The 25924-nt window shown below is 38.8% G+C and overlaps 1 protein-coding gene across 3 annotated transcripts in view; it reads left to right on the top strand.

Annotated features, from left to right (window-relative positions):
• Window positions 1-25924, top strand: part of POLA1 (DNA polymerase alpha 1, catalytic subunit) — a 295300-nt gene that overhangs the window by 175112 nt on the left and 94264 nt on the right. For 2 of the 3 annotated variants that reach the window (XM_024746622.1, XM_024746620.1), the window contains one exon: window positions 19220-19336. The exons of the other annotated variant lie outside the window; for it this stretch is intronic. In XM_024746622.1, coding sequence (XP_024602390.1) covers window positions 19220-19336 — 117 coding nt within the window. The remainder of the gene's footprint in view (window positions 1-19219; window positions 19337-25924) is intronic. 3 annotated transcript variants of the gene reach the window in all.

The following is a 25924-nucleotide window of genomic DNA, read 5'->3' as shown; positions in this document are numbered from 1 at the left end:
CCCAAAAAAAAAAAAAAAAAAAAAAAAAGCCATGATGGTCTTACTGACTTTAATTTAGGACTCCGTGCCAAGTTGTAATTATGGTTATAGGTAAGGAAAATTTGGCATTTTATCTTTCATAGAAAATAGGCCTTTGTGACTTTGGGGGAGCTGTTTATATTTGTATTTAAAGCAGGGACTTTTTTTTTCTGAGGTATATTTATTCTTGAAGAATTTGTAGTTAGAAGGATTAGGAAAGAAGATTGCCCAACCTAAGAATAAAAAATTTGATTTGATGGACACAGGCAACATGACTGAGCTTTGGGGTGACAGAAATATGATGTTTCAGGTATCTGAGGTTTCTTCTTATCAACTTCTGTGCATATTGATAAGTTCAGCCTATTTTGGAAACAGTTACTAATGCCATAATGCATTTTCCCATATCTTCCGTCTGAAGTTTTTACTATTATTGATTGAGGATTCAATTCAGAAATGTGTTTAGAACCCTGCATTCTGTGGTAATCATAGAAGTCAGTGGGAAGACAAGAAAATTGTATTGAAAGAAATTGTGTGCGTGTGTGTTTTGTGTTTCAGCATAGATTATCTCTGCCAAAATAATAGCTGTCATTTTCTTCTTGTTATATTAGTGGCCTGTAGCTTACCACTATCCCTTTTGCCTTAGTTTTGCTTCTGACCACTGGCTATTACCCTCAGCAAGAAGACCTTTTTAATTGAATGTCCGAATTTGCATGATTCTTGTCCTAATACCATCATAATTTTGATCCATTTCAAATTAGAGAGCCCTAAGTTGCGACCTCTCACCTCAACACGAGAGCCCTTTAACATTCAGGGACTTTGAAACTTCACTTCTGTTTAGAATTTCATATCATGCCCATCATGGGGGGAAGAGATGGAAAATGTATACGCTGAGCCTATAGGACTTCCTGCAGTGCTTATTAATCCTTTATGGATCATTTGAAATGTTTCTAGTTTATTTAAGCTTTGCTGCTTGTATCAGATTGTTCCTACGAAGAAAAAGTGATCATGCTTTGAATTTTTAAAAATGATCTCACTTTCAAGCAGAAGCACTTTTATGCTCCATTAAAGTTGAATTTGCCAAACTCTTACATCGCATTAACACAAGCTTTACTGGATAGATAAACGTGTTGTTCAAAGACTGACTTGAACTTTACCAAACTGCATATTAAGATTTTTATCTTTATACTTTTTATTTCTTAAGTTATTTTAAAATAGACTAGTAAAATAGACTAGGTTTGCCCAAAAGTACTGCTTTAATGACAAAGTAATTTTTCCATTTGATTTAAAATATTAATATAGATTATGAGCTAATTTGAATATGAAGCTAAAATAAACAAAATATTTTGAGCTCTTAAGTAAAATTTTTTTATATTTGTTTCATATATCGTTAATATCTCAATAAACTGTTTTGATTTTGTTTCTTGAAATTTGTGTATTTAATCATTTTGACATTTCTGATTTTTACTCAAGTCTGTCATGTATCCAGTATTTTTTTTTTTTTTTTGGAAATTTTAGTAGGTTTGCCAACAAAATGACTCATTATTTTCCCCCTTTCCAATTAATGGGTTTTTAAAAATATGCACAGGACATCCTCCAGTTTTCTGTGAATTACAGTGTTACACTCTTTGTTTTTATTTATTTCATGAAGTTTTTAGCTTGGAAATAATCTTCCAATGAGTATACTTTTGACCTAGAGTTACTTAGAAAATTCTAGTCTCATTTGTACCATGGCTTCCTGGCTCCCAAACACCGTTATAAGAACTTGGTCTTTCCTTTATGTCTCCTTGGCCTTGAGGTTTTAATTTAATGTGTTTGTTCTTCAGAAAGAATGTAAGCTAGTTTTCAACTTGAAATGACTTTCTGTACTTTTTTTAATACGTGAAACGTTTACAAAGTATGAGGTTTTATTTTATCCAAAAATTATTCATGCATGCTTTTCTTAAAGAACTAATTTACATTAACATGTATAGTGACCTTGAAAAAATATATTTTAATGGTAATGAAAATAAAATTTAATATCGACCTAAATCTTCTTTAGGTCTCATAGATTCCACATTTTTAGCTGTTGAGTCACTGGGGTTCTTAAAAAGAAGGAAAATGCATTTTCAGGAAATTTCTTTTTTAAGGTAAACAACAAATTGTACACACAGAGGGAAAGGAGAACCTTTTGTATGCCTCGTGGAGGGAAATTTCCAAACTCTTAGATGAAATATTTAGTAAGTTATAATGTACAGCTCACTGTTTCTGAGAGACTGATGGTAACTTTTTTGTAATAACTGTATTAACTTTGACTTCTAATGCAAAAATCTGCACTCAATTCATTTTCACTAATTCACTTTATTCTTGTCTCCTAGTGTTCCCATGACCTTTCAGAAATGTGCAGTTCATATTTTGTGCTCTACAAAAGCTGCCCCTTAGGTTGTATTGAATAACACAAAGTTGAATTATGAACATAATGGCAGTTCTCTGTGGCATTTCCAGTTAAAGCTTACTTTCAGTCTGTTAAATTCATAAGTGAAGTGTTTTTTTAATGTCGTCCATGTTAGGGAAAAGGTTAAATAATGCTGGGCTTCTCTTCTTGGGCAAACAGGGAGAGTCATTTTGGTTGTTTAGTGGAAGGTTGTGTTCTCATATTTTCATTCCTCGGTCAGCATAGATGATGTTCCGGATTGTTTTGGAGCTTTCAGATAGGGCTTACATACTTCTCAAATATTTCATAAACTGCTCATGGTACAATGGAACTGAAAATCTTCCAGGGATTAACAACTTGAGACATGGCATTACTTCCCACAGTTGTACACTTTGAGAAACCTTGAGGGGAAGGGAGAGTCGCAATGACTTGGAATTCTCTGAGAACTCTGATTTCCAGCAGAAAAGCCTGGTGACACCCAGTGGATGATGGGAATTTTTTTTTATTGGAGTATAGTTGATTAGCAATATTGTGTTAGTTTCAGATGTACAGCAGAGTGATTCAATGATACATATACCTGTATCTATTCTTTTCCCATTTAGGTTATTGGGATTTTTTTTTTTTCCTGTATTTATTTATTTATTTACTTTTCGGTACGCAGGCCTCTCCCGTTGCGGAGCACAGGCTCCGAACGCGCAAGCTCAGCGGCCACGGCTCACGGGCCCAGCCGCTCCGCGGCATGTGGGATCTTCCCGGACCGGGGCACGAACCCACGTCCCCTGCATCGGCAGGCAGACTCTCAACCACTGCGCCACCAGGGAAGCCCTGGGATTTTTTTTTAACTTCAAGCATAATTTTTCAAAAAATGTAATTTCACTTGATATTTATCTTTCGTCAACCGAGAAAACTTACCTTTTGGTTATCTATTCGGATTTAATTAATGTAATCATCAGTGAGTTGTCTGTTGTGAAAAGGACATAGAGAAGATGCACTGTTCTCCATTTTCCAAGTAAAATGGATCCCTAAGAGTTCATCACAAGGCAATGGTTTCGCAGCATTCTGATGAAATATTTTAAATATGCCTTCAAGAAGAAAAGCCCACAACACTGTGCTGTATGTTGTCAGGAAAGAAGACCGAAATGCATGTACGTGGGAATTACGCTTGTTCACAAGTCTGCAGTTCTCAGGCAGTTTTAAGACTTTGGTCCCACATGATGTATCATCCCATGGAAGAGGGTGGGTAGGTGTTACTGCGGTATCCAAGCGGGGCACACCCAAAGGCTCCCCAGGTGAAAGGGGCCTGCAGTGAGATGAGGGGAGAGCTTTGAGTTGGCTCCTGCTCTTTTGCCACAGGGCTTCTTTATCGGCCTCCTGCAAAGGAAGGGCTTTTGGATTCTCACCAGCAACCTAGCCTGAGGGAAGCTAGAGTGTTCAGCCAGTCCAAATTGCCCTTGATATCATAAAGTTTAATTGCATTAGTTTAAAATTGAAAGAACATTTCTTCAGCTTCTACAGTGTGTGACACATTACTTCAGGCCCCGGGGGTTCAAAGCTGAATGATAGGATCCTCTCCCTTGGGGGCTGAGGGACTGGCCTGCGGATGCCCTTGTGTCTCCCTTTCTTCTTCCTCTTCCCTTCTTTCCTCCATCCTCAAAATACCCTTAATCTTTCATGTTGGCATGTCTGGGCCTCCAGCACTTAGGGCCATGCTCGCTGTCTTGCTTTCCAGGTCTCCCAGATCAAAATATCCATTCCCCCAGAGATACAATTGAAATGATGTTTTACATACAGGTCCAGCATGCTGTTTGCCCTTAAGAAGTGTTCATTTTAATTATTTGATATTAAATTTAATTCATACAAATGTGTGAAAAATTCAGCTCTCTTGGGGCTGGGGGAGATGGGGATGTTTTCTCTTTAAAAGTCATTTCAAATACTATTTTGGTCATGACGTTCCTGGTGAGGGCAGCCAGGATGGAAGCTGGGCTGGATGAAGGACAGATCCTTTCTGCTTAGGGAATCAGTTTGCCAGACACGTGAACAGCTGTATCTCCACTCCAGGTACCTGTACCCACATCCTTCTGAGATCATTGATGTTCCTGTGATGCAGTAAATGTAGCAGTAGAGTGGAGAGTCTTCCTCCTTTCATGTTGGCATGGAAAATGCCTCAGGTATTTGACTACCTTGATGCTGGAGGCTTTTGTGTGATCGGTAACAGTGTGTCTGGTTTGTGGCCAGTTAGTGAAGTATCTCAGACCTTCTTTCCTCCACGAAATTTATAAAAACCCATTCTGTTGCAAAGGGCTTTCCTTCCTCAACGATACTTTGGAGTCCCACTTGTGGAAATGTCAATATCTCTGCTGGCTTCTAATATACAAGGCCTTCTGAGCATGTTCCCAGGGAAGGAGAGTTGATTAGGTAGACTTCTCTGGTTTTAGTTAATTAATGGCCTACTCCAGCTCCATTTCCTGCTTTCCTGGAGGAACACTCAGTGACTGTACTTACGCAGCAAAGTCAAATTCGTTAGTTTTATTATATGAAACGTCAGATGAAGAGCTGAAGAGAATCTTTTCCCAGTAGCATCTCCTAAGCTCCAGAATGGAGTCACAAGTAGGGCAGTGGAGTAGTGCATGGACAGGCCTGCCTAAGATCATCTCAGCATCCGTGTGAGGCACGTCAGGCTTGCTGCAGATGGGTGAGACATGAAAATAGATTCAGGGGCTAGTTAGAAGATTCAGAGACCAAGGTCAGGAGAGCTGGGGAGCTGAATCTAAAGTTTTCTTTGAACCTGTTTCTGTAACGCACGAAAACAGCTGCTAAGGTGGACAGTATTTTCTTCAGAGGTTTTGTCTTTATGCTTCTTGCAGTTTAGAAATTGTAGGCCCTGGGAATATATATATTCAAATCCTTAGTAATCTAAGTATTCAGAAGGGCATAGAGTATTTTGGGCTTTGAGAGGGCAAATGTCAGGATTAGCAGCTGATTTTTTTAAGGATAATTTTTTTTCCCCTTTCTTCCATCTTGCTAGCACTCTATCTCAGCCTGGCTTCTGTGTTTTACAACTTGATAGAGTATGCCATTTAGCCTCATGATTTATACATATTAAGCCTTATTTTTATAAATACATGCCCACTTATCACAGCCACACCATTGAGGACTTAGTAAAACACAGATTACTAGATGCCACCCCAAGAGTGTCTGATTCTGGGTCTAGGGTGGGGCCTGAAAATTTGCTTCTCTGACATGTTCCCAAGTGATGCTGTTGCTGCTGGTTCAGGGACCACTTTGAGAGCCACTACTCTAGATATTCACTGAGGTTTACTACTCAGCCAGGAGCAGTTGCAAGAAAACGATAACAACATGAAATCCCAATGTAATAATGGTGGAGTAATGAGATTTAGTTAAGAGAAAATACTTTCTGTGATAGGAATTTGTGTGCATTGTCCTAACCTCACTTATGGATACATCATGAAGACTTATGGGGAACCTCATGTTTGTTTTTTAAAATTATGTCACAGAATTAGAGGAGTCTCTTGTTAGAACAGACCTGAACACCATCTAGCTAGAGGCAGAGACAGGAGAAGTGATTGGTTAAGAAGACTGTGTTAGGGAAGGGAGCTTTTAAGAGAACTAATTCCCCAAATATAAAAGGAACTATTTTAGTATTTAGTCAACATTTAAAATGTTTAAATTAAATTCGGCGCCAAAGTTTATTTTAGGCCTTCTGAGCCAAAGGTCTATAGTGATTTTAATATAATTTTTTCCAGTTGCAGAGATCCTTTGATGGCTTAGTTTTTGGGTCCACAGCCCTAGGTTCTTGGGAAATCTGATACCAGAGGCAGCCCAAAGAAAATTTTGCCAAATACCAAGTTTTCAAAGAATTAGCTACTGTAATTAGACAAGGAAAAGAAATAGTATATAAAAATTGGAAGGGGAAGAGGTAAATTATCATTATTTACAGATCCATGCAAACCCTGAAAACCTAATGAAATCAGCCAAAAATCTAACATAGACAAAAAGAATTTAGGAGGAGTTCCCTGGTGGGGATTCCGGGCTTGCACTGCTGAGGCCCAGGTTCAATTCCTGGTCAGGGAACTGAGAATCCCCCCAAGCTGCGTGGCACGGCCAAAAAAAAAAAAAATCAATAAAGTCACTAGTTAAAAATTACTATTAAAACATCATAGCTTTGATCTACACCAACAACAATCAGAGAATATAATGGAAGAACTAAATACCATTTACAGTAATGACTAAGAAGGTTAAATACCTAGTAATAAAGTTAACAAGAATTGTGAGATACATATAGATATAAAGTAGACTTTAAAATGCTACTGAAGGTCTTAAAAGAAGACTTGAGTAAATGGAAAAGTATATCCTATTCTTGGCTAAGACTTTTCAGCAGTTTAGGATCATTCTCTTTTAAGTTTATCCATAAATTTAAAGCTTCCTCCATTAAAAAACAATTGCAGGAAAATTCCTACAAAGAAGATGACCTGCCAGTTATTAAAAATTTTAGGAGTTCAGGGTAATTAAAGTCTTTTGGTGCTCTCCTGATTTTGATGGAGCCGATAGAGAAAGTCCAGAGATATATCTAAAAGTTGCACTTGGTATTACATAAAGAGGTGGTTCGTGTCAGTAGGGAATAGTCAATCTTGAAAAAAAAAATACAGTTGTATTTCTTCCTTGCTCCCTACACTAAAACAAATTCCAGATGCCTCAAAAACTTAGACTTAGAAAATGAAACTATAAAAGTAATGGATATTTTTAATTATCTTGGAGTTAACCCATGTCCCCTGCATCGGCAGGCGGACTCTCAACCACTGCGCCACCAGGGAAGCCCGGGAAGACTTTTTGAAACAACACAAAAATCAGACTCCAAAGAGGAAAACTATCAATAAATTTGACTACAAATTAAAAAATAAAAATTTCTGCAGGGCAGAAGTTACATATACAGACACACCCCATAAAGTCAAAAGAGAAATGATGAACAAGGGAAAATGTAGCTGCCTGCGTAGCAAATAAAGGGCGAATTTCCTTCACATATAAAGCAGTCTTGCAAATCAAGGAGAAAAAGACCAACAACCTAGTAGAAAAATCAATTGGTAAAGGACAGGAGCAAGCAGTTCATAGAGGAAGAAATGCAAATGGCTTATAAACATAGGTAGAGATGTTCAAGCTCACTCTTAAGTTCAGAAGTCCAAACGAATACCATTTTTCACCTATCTGAATGACAGAGATCCAAAAGTTAGATAATAGGTAGCCCTATCAGTAGGCAAGGGTGCGGGGAAAGGAGTACTCGAATGCGCTGTTGGGCAGTGTGGAAGCTGGTACGCCTTATTTGGACCACAGCTTGGTGACATCTTTCAAAATTTTAAATGAATATACCTTTTGACTCAGCAATTCCAATTTGGGTATCTCTCCTTACAGATATGCAGGACTTGCAGATGTTGTCAAAGGTACTGTACAAGAATATTCCTTGCAACATTACCGGTAATAGTAAGAGACCAAAAACAACCTAATTGTTGGTCAAAAGAGGACTGATTTATTGAATTATTACAATCATACAAGAGAATTCTGTGCCGCCATTAATAAGAACGTTGATGGTCTATCTATGCTTAGAGGGTATAATTTCCTCTACTTTTAAGTGGAGAAAAGCAAGATTTAGCACAGTGTATATGATACATTTCTTGTATTTTTAAAAACAAGGGGAGAGATAGTTGTAGTGTAATAGATTTTACTTAACCCATTATATTCAAATTATTTCAATCTAATGAATATTTAAAACATCAGTTGGATACTTTATATTGCCTGTTTGGGACTAAGTCTTTGAAATTCGCTGTATATTTTACACTTACAGCACAGCGCAATTTGGACTAGCCATGTTTCAAGTACTCAGGAACCACGTATGGCTCTTGGCTCATGGACTAAGCAGAGTAGGTACAGAGAGCAAAGAGCACTGGACTAGAAGTTCAGAGACCCAGGTGGCCCTGCAGCTTATTGCTGTGACAGCGTACAAGGAGTCTACTTTTTCCTGGGCCTCATTTTCTTCAGATAGAATGTGAAGGATTAGACTAGAGCTCTAAAGTTCCTTCCAACTTTAAAATTTAGGGTTCAAATATATTTCATATTACTTGTCAAAGTCAAAAATGGAATTGCACTTGCTTTCAGAGACACAATTTTCACCAGCACTCTTAAAATTCTGTGTTCCTAAGTGAAGCGCACTTCATATCGTAGGGACTGTATTGTCAGTGCTAGAGTAAGGGTTTGTTTATTGGTTTGTTTAAGGGAAGAATGTTACTAAGCTACATACATGTTATAAACCAGGTAGGAATTGGTCAGTTCTAATAGAATTACGTCCAGTATGAGGCTTTGCTAAGAATTCTAATGGCACATGGAGAACTTCGAAAGAGTAAAAGAGAGAATCACATCAATAGTATCTAAAGAAAGAGTTAATGTTGAAAGAGAAAGAGTTGAGAGGGCGGAGTTTTTTAGTACAGTTCTGTTTATAAACTTCATTCTTCCGAAGATAATAACCAGTAGTTCCCTTAGAACAGTAGAGAATGAGAATCACACAGACAGTGAATCTCAGCCAGAGCCACACATTGGAATCACTCAGGGAGATTTTTAAAATCCTGATGCCCATTCTATACCCCAGACTGGTGGTTCCCAAAGCGTGGTCCTGGGACCAGCAGCAGCAGTAGTATCTCCTGGGAGCTTGTTAGAGATGCACATTCTCAGGCACCCCCCCCCAAGACCGACTGAGTCAGAAACTCCGGGGTGGCGCCCAGCAATCTGTTTTGTAATGTTCCCCTAGTGATTCCACTGTGCAGCCGGAGTTGAGAATTCTAGAGCAAGCAGGATTCAGGGCAGGGATAGCAGAGGTGGGTTTCATTTTGAGTACCAGTTTTCATCCTATATCGCCTGTGGGGATGGAGTTGGAGATGGAATGCAGTCCACCTGCTTGGTATTTGCCATTCTTGATTTGAGTAATTTATTGGCGTTATAGAGGGTTGGATGTTGCAGTTCACAAATAGAAGTCAAGAAGCATCCTATCCAGTTGAGAAAAAAGAAGAAAAAAAAGAGGAGAAAAGGGAAAAAAACCCCACAGGAACCACAAAAGCCATAGAAGCTACAAAAGGTTGGGACAGGAGGGAACAAGTATACTAAGTAAAATATTATAAGTGAAGAAATTCCAGATAGATTCTAAAATATTTCATTTATAAACAGGGTTTCTTAGCTATAAGTTCAAGTGTCATGACGATTTTAGGCCCACTTTATGATCTGTCGTCAAGTCTGTTTGATCAAAAAATACAGCTTGTTGAACCCTTTATCATTTGGCATTGAAGAATCCATTTCCTCTTAACGTTTGGGCTTTAGGTAGGAATGCATTGAATATAGGTATGGTAAATTCAGAATGAACTAAGCCAGAAAATAAAATATATTTTCCAAGTGTAAAGAGGTTGTCACTGACTGAGAAGGAGTTAACGTGTCACATTCTTTCGATTTTTACTTATCAGGAGAAATCACAGTATCTGTAATTTCAGAGGCATATTCTGAAGAATGTTATATTGTGATCTCTCTAAGCTGAATCTTAGAAATCTATCTGGGAGTTTTCAGACCTGACGAAATAAAAATGGACCCATTACAGTATCACGTTCATTTGATTTTTCAAAAGTTAGGAGGACTGTATATGCAGATCATTTGAGAGACTGCTTTTGCTCTGCCTTGTAATCAGCAGATGGAGGAAAGCAGGCTGGGCTGTGTTGAGAGTGTATCTGGTGCTTCTTGTTTTTCGCGATCTCGGCTGTATAACTTCTGTAAACCCTTTCTGTGTATTTTTCTTTTCTCGTTCCCAAACATTACATTTTACATGGGAAAGTCAATTTTGATAATTTCCAAAAAGCTAGGTGTTACAGCAGAATTTGTGCCTCTTAGAAAAAACTGCTCCTTTACTATAAAGTAGAACCTGCCTTTCATACCTAAGTAAAACAATTCTGATATAACTTTCCTAATCGTCACATTTATTACAGAAGGGATGATAATACTATTTTCCAGACCATGTTTACAAAGAATATGATTTTGATTTCTGTGTTAATTTCTGAGTACTGAGTTTCTGTTTTTAAATTGTTTTGTGAATTGGGCTCTCTGAGTATAAAGTGGCTTTCAGCACACGGGTGGTATTGTCAAACATCTTCCCCAGATAGCAAACACATGCATTTCAACAGCTTTTTGGACAGAACCACAGTTAATAATTTCTTTACAGGAAAAATGTATTTTTTTTATTATCATTATTTTCTCATCTTACGTTCTGGCATTTAAATTATGAAACTTCATCTCGCCGTGTAGACTTACCTTGTATTGCCAAGAGGAAAGAAGTGGCTTTTCTGCAAAGCTAAATAGTTTTTACTTTATTGTCTGCTACGAAACAGCTGCTGATACCAGAAAAATGCCGTCTCATCATTGGGCCTGGGGTGTCCAAAAGAGGCAGGAAAAAAATGACTGTAGCTCCCTGTCTGCCCTGGCACTCTCCTCCTTTCTCTCCGTTTTCATTGCCGTGAAGAGCAGGAGAACAATATTCTGCAATTAAGGATTCCATTAAGTTGAAGAAAAGAGCAAATGGGGGATGTTTGTTCTCCAAGCTGAAAAAATTTGTCTGGGATGGGGGTGGATACTGGTAGTGGTATAGAGAGAGGTGGGTGGAGAGAAGAAGTCAGGGCTGTTTGTTGAATATACTGTTAAGGACTGTTACCATCCTAATTAATCAAGTTAGAAATTACAGCTGTAGTCCGTTTCCCCCCAATTCTTGTTATCAATTTTCTTCTCTTTTGAGACAAAGCAAATATAAATTTTGTGTTCATTTGTCATTCGTTCTTTGACTTCAGCATCTCTGAAAATAACAATGTAGCACAAAAGCCCAGTATTTACCTAGTTGTAATGTGGGTTGCCATGGTGTTTTGCAAATTATTGCAATTATGTTCACCATGCGAGTCGCCCTTGGTAACTGGCGAAAAAACTGATAATCCTGTTTTGAACAAAAGGTCAAATTGCTGAATAGAAAGTCTTGATTAACTAAAAGATGTACAAAGTGGAATTATTTCCTACCATTCAGAAATAGTTCTTGATCGGGTTTGGGGGAGGGGGTGAGTAAGTACATCTGATTACTGAAGTACAAAGCATTGAAAGGATGTTGTCTTGAGCCTTTCATGTAGTCTTAATGGTGGCTTTTTTGTCAAATTTACCCATTTGCGGCATTGAAAGAGGCAGCTGCATTTAAGCTGGAGAGACGGTGCTTTTTCAAGAGTTCAGTGCATGGAAAGTTCTCAGCAGTATCTGCAGTTTACTAGTAGCCCCTGGTCTATTAAAACTGATGTGCCGCATTTGAGCCCATTGCTCTCAGTACTTGTGAACCCCTCTGCCTGATGATCTAATAAAGTGCTCTTACTGGACAATCTCTGATCAGCTACTTAAAAAGGAGCTTGGGGGAGGGGCGGCAGGGAGAAGCCTTACAGGCAGTGAGACCTGGTGTATAGGCCAGAAGAGAGCCTCCAGGGGCTAAACCGAGAGGTCTGTCACGACGGTAATCTGTGCTGAGGTATTTGCCATGGGGTTGTGGGTTTTGTGCCCCAAATCCCTCTAAGCTGTGGTCACAGGTTTTTTTTTCTGGAAAGAAATCTTTATTTTATTCCAAGTTGAATAAGAAAAGATTAGACATGTCGTTTTGAAATTTGGAAATCCACTTTTGTGGATTTGCTTCTTTGGTGATGGCATTCATAAAGTACACGATCCTACATTTACGTAAAAGCAAAAGTTTCCCAGGTTACAGCCAAAGGTCAGATGGATTTCAACTCTTCCGAATCTGGCAGAGCGTTTGGGGGAGTATTTCGGAGGGGGGGGTTCTCTTCTTTTTTTTTTAATGGCCACCTGAAAAATCAATTCTCAAAACTTTTGAGAGTGTGTGAAAGTGGCATGAAAGCAAAGCAAACCTTAACAAGTTTGTGGGTTTACATTCTACATCACCTAGCAACCCCCTGGCTCAGCCAGATCTCTCGTCTACCCTTAGTTCTGTTTACAGACTATTCAGACGGTCCTTCGAAACCATGAAAGATATTCAGTTTCATTAGTACCATTCTCAAGGAGAAAATAATTAAAGTTAAATGAACAAACACTGCCTGGTGATGGTTTGAAGTCCATTCTGATTTTAAGATGCCCTTTGAGGCAACTGCATAGATAGTTCAGTTTGAACATTTGTTGTTCAGTACCCAAAGGTATATCGTATTAAACCATGCCGATAAATAGCCTGGAAACAAACGAACAATAAAAATTACTTTTAGCTAGACTTGAGCAAAGAAAAGAAGCTCTGCTAGTAATAAGTTTCTAGGCATGCCCTCCTGATTGAATTTTTTATTTGATCCCTACCCTGGACATCTAAGCTGATCCATTCGTACACGGAATAAAGACAGGAGAAGAGGCCTGAGGAACAAAGCACCTCTCTTTAAAACTGATTTATTACCTACCCTTGGAGATCAAATCATATTCCATAGAAGGCTGTGTGCATTTTAGTGAGTAGCTTAATTTCATGTATGATTGTAATACTAATAATGCATGCCCTGCCACTTTCTATTTGGAAACTGCTTATGTGCTTAAATCGACCTACTCTTGAAATTTCTGAGAGTAAAAAAAAATTTTTAAGAAAATGTTTTTTATGTGCCTTTTTTTCCCATAAGCCCATTCTCTGAAAAATCATTTTGGAAACAACCAAACACATGTTAAAGCTCAAAATATTTTTCAGATGTGTTAGTAATTCACTTATATTGAACACTCTTGGCAAAACTGTCTCTTCCCCCACCCCCCATTTAATAACAGTTTTCTGATTAAAAAACAATATACACTTGTAGAAATTTTACAAAATACAGAAACAGAAGAAACTACCTAGAGATAACCACGGATGGCTTTTTAGAGTATTTCCTTCCAGTCTTTTTTTCTGTGTACATATTGATGAAACTAAGCCTTGAGTTAACTTTTGAAGTTTATTTGTTAGTATGTATACATACCTAAGGTGATGTTTTTTCAAGAGCGAGGAGTTGAGAGGCCGGAGCCGTGTTGGAAGTAATGAACAATTTTTCTTAGAGGGCTCATCACTAAAATATTAATGTGAGCATCAGAGTAGCCATTTTTCCATCTCATTCCATTTGATTCTTTCTTTTTTCCTTGTTGAAATGACTGTATGCCTTAACTGACACATCCATTTATAACCGTTCATGTTGGAAAGTCGGACATTCATCATGGTTGGAATATTACATCCCCAAGTCACTTGTAGCTTCACGTAGGGGAAAAAAAGAGTCTTTTATGAAAAGATTTGTAATACAATAGAGATTAATGGAATGTGGAGAGGAAAATGCTTTCAGTTCCTCGCGTAAAGTGAAAACAGGGCGGCTCAGAAATCTTGTATTCTTACTATTTGTATTTTGTTAGATCTCTGTCATCCACAGTACATGGCTGGGTTGCATGAGCTCTTTGTGCTTTGTTGACAATTGACAGACAAAGCAAAATTATTCCTGAAGCAAGGTATTGTGTACTTAGTTGTGACCTATTACAGCCTAAGAATGTAGCTTGCTTTTGAGTTGGATGAATAGGGAGAGTATTTTATAGAATAGGCTTGAATATACTAGGAGAGATTTTAGCTGCCCATACAGAAAGATACATGTCCTCCATTGAACTTTTTCCCCCAAAATGTAATTTTCCGTATAAAGTCATTTCAAGTATATTTTCCCTGGTTGCTTGTACGGAGACAGTTTTAACTGTTCTAGTATTGTCCTACAGTGGTAAAATAAAATTGCTGGTAATTGTTGGCTTTCTCTGCTCACAGTATAGCAGGAGAAGATGGCTTGCATGGGGCTCTTTAATGTACCTCAGGTACATCTTCTGATGCTCAGCTTCTGATTGCAAATTAAAATAACAAGGCTAGGGTATTGAATTTGATGCGAGGCAAAGCAGAACAACTTGCTAATTTATCCTGTAATATACAATTGCTGAGGTTGGAATTTTTCCACTTGTAGTGCTATTCTCTGTGTCTAAATGAGGACCACTGTTTGCATCTAACCTATCATAACAGTTTGGGAGTGCTCCATTATCTTTTCAGCAAACTGATGGCAGAGTCTGGTCCTTGCACAGATGATAAGATCAATAAGTTTCAAATAACTTGGATGAAATGACATGTGACTGTTCACTTAAAGAGATGTCTTACTTTAAAAATCAATTTTAATAATATTTAAAATTCTTAACATTGACCGACGAGGCACTTTCCACTTGTTTTGTTTGATAATTTTGTTAAAAATATTTTTGTATTAACTTTGGTGAATAGCTAGTTTATGTGTGTATCTTTCCTGATTTGCTCTTTCGTCTCCTACCCTGGCACCTCTCTGAGACTTAATAATCACTCTTTGACATGCCAGCATGCTGCGGTGTAGAAGATTTAACTTTAAAAGCAAAATTATGTTCCTGCTAAAACTTCCCCTGGAGATCTTAGGAAAATTTTCTCCCAGTTTTGGGTGCAAATGTGGGTCAGAAAGCAATTTGTTTTTTGATATTTCTGGAAATCCCAAATCACAACATGTCATTCTTCAAAAGCAGCTGTGGGCCCATACTGTGCACTGTCTATAAGAAGACCCGTTTTACACTGGGGATAATTCTGTGACAGAAAAATGTGACTGCACGGGAACCCCAGAACATTTATAAATGGTTTTGGGTGAAAAGAGTGTCTGGTATTCTCAAAGTGCATATAGTTTGGGGAGAGGAGCAGTTAATGGCCATTATAGAAAAATAGTAATGATACGATGAACTCTGTAACAGCACGCATGCTGGCAGACCTCGCCCTGTAACCCTGTCACTGCAATCCTGGAGAGCCATTACAGTTTAAATCATACGTCACTGCAGTACTGTGTCGTGTTGTCTCTTGAAAATCTCTGTAAATCCCAAAATAAAGCACTTCTGCATAGTTGTACTATTTTGCAATCAAATTGAGAAGCAGCTCCACCTAATCTTACGGGTTATCCCTAAGTTCTCCATTTTGGGATAACACCAGGCAGAAACTGACCAGGTTCTTTCCTGGTTAGAATAGTGCATTTTGAATAATGCATTGTCAGCTGTAAGTACAGCACTGACATTCCCCAGTACCGGAGGCATATGGAGGATAATAACAGTATTTGACATTTACTGAACATTTGTGTGGGCTTTCTTATATAACAACTCTAACAGGGTAAATATTATTACCTCCTGTTTTATAGACGAGGAAACTGAGGCTTAGAGAGAGGTTTGGCAACTTTATACAACATTACCTATTAATAAATGGGAGGGGAGAGACCACACTGAAGTGCATAACCTTTTCATAACCTCAGCTCGGTTTCCTTGATTGAGTGTGAATGCTTGTGCTTGATATTGGGTGGGACACTACCAGATCCAAAGTGGGTCATTCCCTGAGGGCCTGACCATCCAGTTAGGGAGGTAAAATAAGATGGTTCCAGGAGAGTGCAAAGCAGAGTGTGCTCAGTGGCAGCTGGGCTAGAGGGAGAAGTTCCTGAGGGCTGGGAAAATTTTACGGGAGAGGAATAGAAGTTGATGCTCAAGGAATGGGCATTTTAGGCAGAGGTTATACAGCATGAGCAGAGACAAGGAGTTGGCAACAGGCAAAAAGTGGTGAGGACAGTGAGAAAACCACCACTGTGGGGGGAAGAGCTGGCGTAAGAGAATGATGAGAAAGGAGGAATGGGACCATAGCATGTGTTCTTATCCTCTATGGAAGGTGTACCATTGGGGGATGGGAGTGGAGAGGCCTTGGGCAGCTACACTCGGCAAGTCTGTGCATTGGATGTGGGAGAGCATGGAGTCAGGGAAACCAGGCATGAGCTACCATAGTAGTTCAGTTTTGAGGTCTGGGCTTGAGTGAGGTTGGTGATAATGGGACTATAAGGCCAGCGGACAGATTTGGTAACTGATTGGGAATGGGAGAAAGACCCATCATATATTTGATTCCAGAGTATGAAAACTACTGTGAAGTTTTTTTCTCCTGTGAATTTTAGACCCTTTCCTTGTTTTCCATAAATCTGCTCCTGTGCATTTTTATTTTATTGCTTCTATTTTATTCATTTATTTTCTTCAAAAGATATTTTTGAATGCCTCCTATGCACCACATTTCCGGGTGTGGGTGATTTCTGTGTGTGCATCCTTCTAAAAATACAGATGTACACAAATGAATAGCAGTTTGTGTTTAAGGTGCAGCTACCAAGAACACCTCAGTTACAAGTGGAAATCAATCCCTTTTTAGCATGTGCAGACAGAAACCATTTTCGTTGAGGCCTCAGAAATATAATTTAGCAATCAGAACCAATCAGCATTTGACACAATTTCATACACAGTGATTTCAAGGAATTAGTGATGCTGAGACTAAAGCAACAGGTGATAGAGTTTTGCATGTTTTGGTAAAGGTTTGCTTTGCTATTGGACAGGCCAGCAGTCACCTCTTTTGAACCCTCTACTTATAAACATGGTTAAAGTAGCCATCGGAAAACTTAATGACCGTATTACTCTTGGTTATGACAATGTGGCATTGCATAATAAAATGACATATTTGGATGGCAGACATCCTTAGAGTGGTTCTGGGGTTTTTTATTAAAAGCCAAACGTTTTTATAGGTTGGGCTTCCAAAGAACTACACATTATTAAATTTTTTTTCCTTCCACTGACTTGGCAATGTACCTTTGGGCGGCATGTTATTTCCCAAATTGGAGATGAAAATAAGTTTAATTTTGTCCTTGTGAGTGGTAATTCAAAGGGAATTTATACAACGTTAGTGTTTTCTTTTGCTTTGTTCTTATCACCTATGAGAGGCAAAATGCACTGTGAGATCTTGTAACGTAAGATTTGCGCCATCATGGAATATTTTCAAAGGCCTGGCATATTTATTTTTAGCAGCTCAAATGTTCCTTGAAAGGTATATTTAGCACAGTCAGTCAATATTTGCTGGGGGAACAAAGGGTTAACCAAATGTACTTGACAAAACTGAATGGAAGCAAAGCATATATTGAATATGATTAGGGCCTCTTTCCCCCATAGAAGAGTTTTATTTAAAATACGCCAAGACCAAAAGCTTAATTATCAAAATAAAACAAGAGGCATAAAGAGTTATAGGCTTCTAATATTTTTTTTTCAGCCCCAGTTCCCTTCACACAGTTATCAGCATGTTTAATTTCCATGCATAATAGCACTAGTTATTGTTGTCATTTGTAAAGGGAGATTAACAGATAGTAAGTACAAACAAACCCAAATAAGTACTGAATAGAGAGGTGACAAAGAAGAAAAGACCTCTTTAATGTTAATTATAACTGGTAGGAAGTCTAGACAAATTATATTATCTGTTTTCTATATGATTTGAAAGGACATTTAGTTAGTAACTCTGTCAGAGATAGAGTTGGGTGTTTGCTTTAGAACCAGGTGAGGTGACAATTTAGCATCTCCCTGGTTGGCAGCTCACCTGGTGAGTCATGAAGTTGTCGTAAATTGATGGAATCAAGTTTCAAAAACATCTGAAAAGAACTGTAGCTTTTGAACATTATATTTTAAAAATTAAAAAATAATTTTAACTTCTGGGTTGTATTCTGGTACTTAATACTTTATTGTCTCGAAACATGGTAATTGACCTATCTGCTTGCTTTTTAAAATTTTTTGTTAAGAATTGAATGAATTACAGCTATGGTTGTGAATATTAACTGATAGATATTCGCAAGTGTGTAAAGCCTCAGGTAGCAAATAGTGTCACAAACCCAAATGAATGATGAAGGGGTGGTTCAGTCCTGCATTTTTCATACATGGTTTCCTTGAATGCTACTGTTTCCTTTATTAATATGCCTAAGTTGATACTTCAAGAAAAAACTAGTCTCATGTTCAGTTTTATAGGCTACATTTAAAATGTATTACCAGCTGCTGCTGTCAGCCCCACAATCCCTCTGTCTCCCCCATACCTAGAACAGGCTGAAGCAAAGTATCTTGTGTCTTTAATTCTGAGGGGCCATCGATTGTGAGCTGCGCTCTTAACAGCTTTTTTGGAGGAAACATAAATACATGTCACTTGTAAAGGTGTCTGTGTTTCAGAAACATTAAAATGTGAATAAAACCATGTCCTCAAATCAAGAAAATGTGGTAATAGCCCTAGGAATTGGAACAAACAGTTGCCTATGACTCAGAACCACTGATTCTCTTTTCTAGTTCAGGGTATTTTGGTATGGTAGTAGTTATATGTCTCAGATAGGTAGAAGCTACATGAATCCCTCCCTTCTCTGTGTTGTTTTAGTTGGTACCATACAACTTGCTTCTTAAAGCCAGCCCATAGTGAATTGCTTTTAGGCTTTGTGTAAAGCTTTTAGACCTTGCTTTCCTATTTAGATTATAATTTCCTGTAAACCCATCAGTTTACATTCTGCATGTAATCATACGAGTTTTTATTTGGAGGTTTTGATGTATTCGGTGGGGTTGGGGATTTCTTTTAAGTAAAGAAAATAACGTCTCATGTGATTTGTTTTTTTTTTTTTTTAACTTTATGAGTTTCCTAACTTTTATGTTTGGGGCATAGATCAAATTAACACGTCAGGAAAGAAGGGTAGAGAGCTATTTCAGAATCTCTAAGGAGGGTTTGAATGAAATGAGTCTACCTTGATCACAGTGAGTCTGTCTTGATCACGATATGGTTCTTATTTGTATTAGTTGATGGCGGTGATAGGACTGAAGCATCCTTTGTCTCTCCAGGGCTGGTTGATTTGTGAGGAGCCAACATGTCGAAATCGAACTCGGCACCTTCCCCTTCAGTTCTCCCGAAATGGACCTCTTTGCCAAGTCTGCATGAAAGCTACACTTCGACCAGAGGTGACGGTCGTATCATGCTCAAGGCGTGTGTGTGTGTCTGTCTGTCTGTCTGTGTGTGTTGGGGGGAGCTTGCTCCTCCCTTAGCTCTGGGAAGTCGATATTTGGTATATGCCCTGTGGTGACACCCTGCACACATGTATTTAAGAAAATATCCAGACTTCAAAAAGATACATGCTTTATTTTTCACATCATGAACAGTATATATTTATATCTAAAAGAGAAGCTGACTGGTTCCCACATGGGTTACTCATATCTTTGGTTGCCACTTCTTAATTACAGAGAATAGATAACTTTCCTTTGTAGAAACTGCTGTTATGTTACCTTTGGACTGGATCAGAACCCCTTTTGCAGGGGCCAGAAAACCTCCCAAACCTATACCAAAAAGGGCTTATTTGATTTGTATGGGATTCCATTGTTTCTAAGTAGCAGCACAGAGGAGTAGTTCTCAAGCGTTTTCTCGTCCTTAGTACATACACCTGAGGGATAAGGCAGTCTCTCGTTGGTGACTCCCATCTGGGGAGCACATAGTCTGGAAGCACCTTACTGGTAATTAAGATGCCTTCCCTCTGTCGCCCCCTCTGAGCATCATGGACCCAAGCAGCATTTCCCAAACTGTGCGGAGAGGAGTGTTTGAAGGTCTTCCAGGCAAAGAGGGTTTTGTGATCAAGTACTTCTAGCCAACTCTGGGCTGGCCAAGGTTAAACAGGACTTATTGTAGATTGTCCTGGAACCTGTAAAATGATAATGTGAAGTCTGCCTCACCAATACAGGACTGTAATATGCCTCACTTTCCAAATTTATCTGGTCCAAGGATTTGTAAGGATCTGGGTGCGAAGAGAGTAAGAATAGGGAACTTGTTATTTACTTATTTTTTAACTCATAGGCCAGTTTTACAACCAGATTTTATCTTCAGATCTTTTCACTGAAAAGGGTTGATACACAGGCTAGTTTTAGAAAAATATTTTAAAGTTCTCATGGGTTTTTATTTTAATTGTAAGATAATATATCATTTCACAAAATTTAACGAGAAGTCAAGAACTACAAAGGGCTACCACCATTGTTGTGTATACCCTTGTTCTTTTGCATATCCATGTGTATTTTTTATGTGGTTTCAGTCATAATGAAGATACACTTTTTGTATCATGTTTGTCTTTTTCCGAGCATCTGTGTGTGTTGCTAGTTAATTTTCAGTACCAAAACTTTTAAACACAAATTTAACCATTCCTCTCGTTGGACATTTTAGGCAATTTCGCTATCCCTTTACTAGAAAATTGTGATGAATGTTTTCCTGCTTAAATTATTTATTATTCCAAATATTTCTTATCAACAGTACATATCTAAGTGCATAAATACAATGTGGACATGATTCATGTTGCCACATTACTTTCTTAATGGATTATCTCAACTTAAGTACCAGTTTTACCACTGCCTTTGCAGCATTTGGGCATTATCGTTAATTTATTTTTAACTAATTTGATAGGTATAAAATGTTCCTTGCCTTATTTAGTATATCTTTGGTAATTAGCAAAGTAGGATGTAGATTTTTTAAAAAATATGGAACGCATAAGTGAGAATTAGCTGTTATAGCGAATTCTTTTTACGTCAGTCTCATCCTAAGATGTGCATCAGCAGGCGCGAAAAGAAAGCAAAAGTATATATATTTAGTGTGACTCATCAATCCAGTTGTACACTCCAGGGGAATCACCTTGCTTCATGAACCGATGCTGCCTTTGAGACTTTTTAAGCATCTAGCTCATCAGGTCAAGTTCAGTGAAAACTGAATTACTTCTTAGAAAGTCAGCCGGTCTTAGGATTCCATTCCTGGTGAGAGAAAGTGAAAGGAAAGTGTGCAGCTAGTAGATCGGTAACTTTCCAGTAAATGCCGATGATGTTACTGGTAGTGCTTTAATACATCAGGTTATCTTTTATTATTTATGACCCTTTTTTAAATGAGTGAACGAACACATGCATTTTGAAGTATTTTTTCCCTTCATTTTCTTGTCCTCAAGATGGGAGCATGTTAGGCAGGCATTTACCAAGGTTATCAACTACTCTTCCCAGGGAAAAGCTTTCCTAGCTTAGCTGCTCAGGCCATGTTGCTGCTCAGAACATGACCGTCTGGAATAACTGGAGGTTCAGAGCATCCTGGTTGGTGATACTGCTCTTCGCCATTCCTCACAGGGACCTTGACGGTGGGACTCAGCCCACTCTTTTGCAGTCCATTTTCAGTTGCTGGTAATGAGTGGGGAATCTCTTAATTCTATTTATGATGTTCCTGGGCTTTCCTAGTAGGAGGAAAAAGCTGCATCTTTTTAGAGATAGTTCCAAGGTAGCTCCAAAATCAGTAGTGCGATGGACAGGATCATTGTAATTACCACAGGGTTTTCCAAAGGGTCTATTTTGCAGGATTATGCTTAACTGGGTCTTAAGTTCTGGGTTGCTGTGTCTCAGTCATACGTTACTTTCATTTAATAATAGTTTATTAAACCCCTACTATATCCTAGGCACTTTGCTAGGGACTAGGGACATAGCAACGAACAGGACACTTCCTTATTTGTAAAAATAGTTCAGCATTACATGGATTATGTAAAATTGATGTCTGTGGGCAAAAATAGGCATTTGTGAATATCCACATGGACAAAATCAGCAGACTTTCCTAATGTTTGACTAGTGGGGACTTTAAATATGTTATCAAGTTTGATGGTAAAGTACTTGGCTCTTACTGTGCCAGTCTCATCCTCACATGATAAATCTCTCCTTTAGCCCTGAGTTGCAGTTGGCTTGAGTACTTTACAGAATTGACTTGGGGTATGAGAGCTGGCTCTTTTTCTGGCTCCTCTTGCCAGTGTTACAAGAAAGAAAGCTGGGATGGTTTTGTTCTCAGGGTTTTAGACATGTCTGTCTTCTCAGATACCTTAAAAAAATCAGTTAAGTTTTTTCAGGTTCACGGCAATTTAACAGTATACAAATTGCTGGTTATTAGGAATATACTCTCTGGCATCCTCTGCACATAGGAAGTGCAGATAAATACAGGAATGAAAACTCCAGTATATGTGTAAGTTCCTAAGTGAATAGAACCCTTTTTCACACTGACAATAGAGACAAGACTTACCCAAGTAGAGAATAATTCTCTTAATATATATTTATTTTAAGGATGTGGTTTTTTACTTCTTAAGGTGGCCAAGTCTGTATGGCTAGTGAGCTGAACCCCCAGGGGATCCTGTATTATGTAATTCACCAAAAAGAAAGCGTTAGTTTGTTTGTTTTGGTTTTTCCTTAATCGAACTAAGATTTCAAACCAAGTTAAACTTTTCCTCACTAACATTGCCATACTTGAATCCATACTTGATAAGAAAACATTTACTTGTGACGCTGTCGGGGGCAGGAGCCCTGTGGCGGAGTTTAGTTTGTTCGACAAAATTTCTTGAAGACCCCTCATGAGGAAGGCACTGAAATGACTTCTAGTCCTACTGTGGGATACCCCTAGTGTGTCTCACATTATCCTCAGTTGTAAAATTGTTAAAATCTTTTGTAACGGAACATTGGTACCATATAGGACTCTGGCCTTCAAGGGAGAAGGGAAATACTGAACTTGTGATCATTGTGTGTTGCAATTTCAAAATGGCTGTGGCTGACGGATTATTGATTTAAAAAGTAGGTTAGAGACAGTGCAAATGTTGCCAGGCTACGTGGGGCAGTGTCTTGTTTCTGCATAAGTTGAAAACATGAAGATAGTTGTGGTCTCTTAAGGCAGTAATCATAAGCTGTACAGGAAGAGAACCTTGGGACTGTGATGGAAAGTCTTAAACATCTGTATCTAGTCATGGGTTACCCTCCAGTAGATGACGGGTTTTTACCACGAAGGGCCTTTTGGAGTTCTCTGCTCTGATTTTCCTGTGCTTGTTTTCTGATGCAGAGTTTGCTAGATTCTACATGCAGATTTACTTAGCCTGAGCAGATGCTAGCCTTCCTTTTCAATATACTTTTTTTCATTTTTTAAAAAAGTATCGAGGTGAAATTCACACGACAAAATTAACCATCTTAAAGTGAATAATGCAGTGGCACTTAGTACTGCTGCATTCACAGTGTTGTGTGATCACTACCTCTATCTAGTTCCAAAACATTTTCATTTTCCCGAAAGAAAACCCCGTACCTATTAAGCAGTCACACCCCATTCCTCCCCTTCTTTCAGCCCCTGGAAACCACTAATCTGCTTTCTGTCTCTATGGATTTACCTAGGTTGGATATTTTATATAAATGGAACCATAGAGCGTGTGACATTGTGTGTCTGGCTTTGTTTCTGAGGTTCATCCATGTTGTAACCTGTGGCAGTGCTTCATTCCTTTTTATGGCCAAATAATAGTCCATTGGATAGGTATACCACAATATATTCATCCATTTATCTGTTGATGGACACTTGGGTTGCTTCATTCAACATACTTTTAAAGTTTATTTTATTTTCATTAGCTAGATAGGTCTTACATTTGACCTAAATTTGTGTCCTGTGCCTCCCTTGTTGGTCCTAGTTCAGTTGAATGGTATTACACAAAGCTAGACTGATCCTTCCTCTGTTCTTGCCTTCAGTAAGCACCTACTCTCTGCCTGTTTTCTGAGAACCTTTTAGATATTGGAAGGTAGCTGTCTTCCTAAGCTTTCCCCTGCTAGGCCAAGTATTCCTAGATCTTCAATCATTTCTTTAGTGCTTTGCTTTCAGAAAAGTTGCATGCAGCACTTGGTGAGCTCTCACTAGCACTAGTATGGAGCAGAATAAACCTGCCACTGCCAACTTTTCTAGGTAGTACATTTCTTTGAAGTCTTTTTAGGGTTGCATTAACGTTCTTGGTATCCATATTCACAGCATTGATTCATTTTGAGTGTTTCATATGCTCAAACAGATAATAATTTCTCGACACATACAATTGCTAAGCCATGCCTTATCAGGTTTTCTGAGACCCAAGTGGTTTATTTTTACGTAATGTAAGACTCCATTAGTACTATATTAGTTTCCTAGGGCTGCTGTAATGAAGTACCTCAAACTGAGTGGCTTAAAACAACAGAAATTTCCTGTTTCATGGTTCTGGAAGCTAGCTAGAAGTCTGATATACAGGCACCATAGGGAACTCTCCCTCTGAAACCTGTAGGGGAAAATCATTCCTTGCCTCTTCTAGCTTCTGGTAATCCCTGGCGTTCTTTTGCCTGTAAATACGTCACTGCAGTCTCTGCTACCACAGTCACGTGGCCTCCTCCCAGTGTGTCTCTTTTCGTCTTATAAGGACACCAGTCATACTGGATTAGGGCCCACTGTAATCCAGTATGACCTCACCTTAACTTGATTTTCTCTGCCAAGACCTATTTCCAAATAAGGCCACATCCACAGGTGCTGGGGGTGAGGACCTCAATATATCTTTTTAGGGACATAATTCAACTCATAACAGATAGGAAATGTACTGAGCTGAGGAAAATGGAGACCAAAAGTAACAGTGGCTTAAACAGAATAGACATTTAATTCACTACCTAAGAAACATGAATTTTTTTATCGTGTGACAGAAAGCCAGGTGTGGATTGCTATAGATATGGCTCAACAGTGTCATCAGCAGTGCCGGGCTTCCACCCTCAAGGTCACAGTGTGGTCCAAGGTGACTGCACAAGCTCCTTCAAGCCATCACAGGCTACAAGACAGAGAAAAGGTTGAAGGGTCAAAAGGATGCACTTCCCAGCCAAGTCAGTTCTTCAAGCAGCCTTCCCAGAACTCCCACCCAACACTCCGTACATTTCACGGACCAGAAATTAGTCACATGGAGGTTAAAAGACTGAGTATTGGGGGCCAACCAGCACTCTCTGGGTCAGAGACCTTCCAGTGAACCCTGTGAAGTCTCCCTCCTTCCAGTGAACCCTGTGAAGTCTCCCTCCTTCCAGTGAACCCTGTGAAGTCTCCCTTTGCTGTGCTCAGCCCATCACTGTCCCATTGTGGATATTTTGGATACTGGTTCTGCCGTGCACCCAGCTTTTTGGCTTCTACAGATGTGATGCTGTGATTAGCCTTCCCTCTTTTATCTTCTCCAAAATATCGATTAAAATGTTGAAGTGCATTTCTGCCTATTCCAGTGGCTCGATGCCTTCTTCCAAGTGGATGCTGCTCCATTCTAATCAGCACCCTTTGTGGAGGATTGTTCTACCGGTTGCTAATTATCTTTGCTTCTAGCTTATCATTCTCTGCGAGGGGTTTCTCCCAAGGGAAAAACCACAATGTTGCTGATCAGATGCTGATGGTCTCATGGTTTCATAACTCTTTTGGCCCCTGGAATGTGAAATCATAGGGTCCATCTCCTTCGATAATCTGATGTTCTAAGCAGCATATTTAAGAATGTGCTTGTATGTACTCATTCTGCCCCCAGAAGCCAGTTGCTTAAGGAGAGGGCTCATATAATGTTTTTTAAATGTGGTTTTGGTAATTGGCCAGGGGAGAGTGTAAGACTCCATGTAATGACCCTAGCCAAGGAGTCCAGACTAAGTGAGGGAGTGGTGAGACAGGGCTATAGTAATAAATCATGGAATGTGATATGATTTGCTGATAAATATTAACTAATT

Source organism: Neophocaena asiaeorientalis, unplaced genomic scaffold (genome assembly GCF_003031525.2).
Source record: "Neophocaena asiaeorientalis asiaeorientalis breed wild unplaced genomic scaffold, Neophocaena_asiaeorientalis_V1.1 scaffold20, whole genome shotgun sequence".
Lineage (NCBI taxonomy): Eukaryota > Metazoa > Chordata > Mammalia > Artiodactyla > Phocoenidae > Neophocaena > Neophocaena asiaeorientalis.
This window is presented reverse-complemented; position numbering and strand designations above follow the sequence as displayed.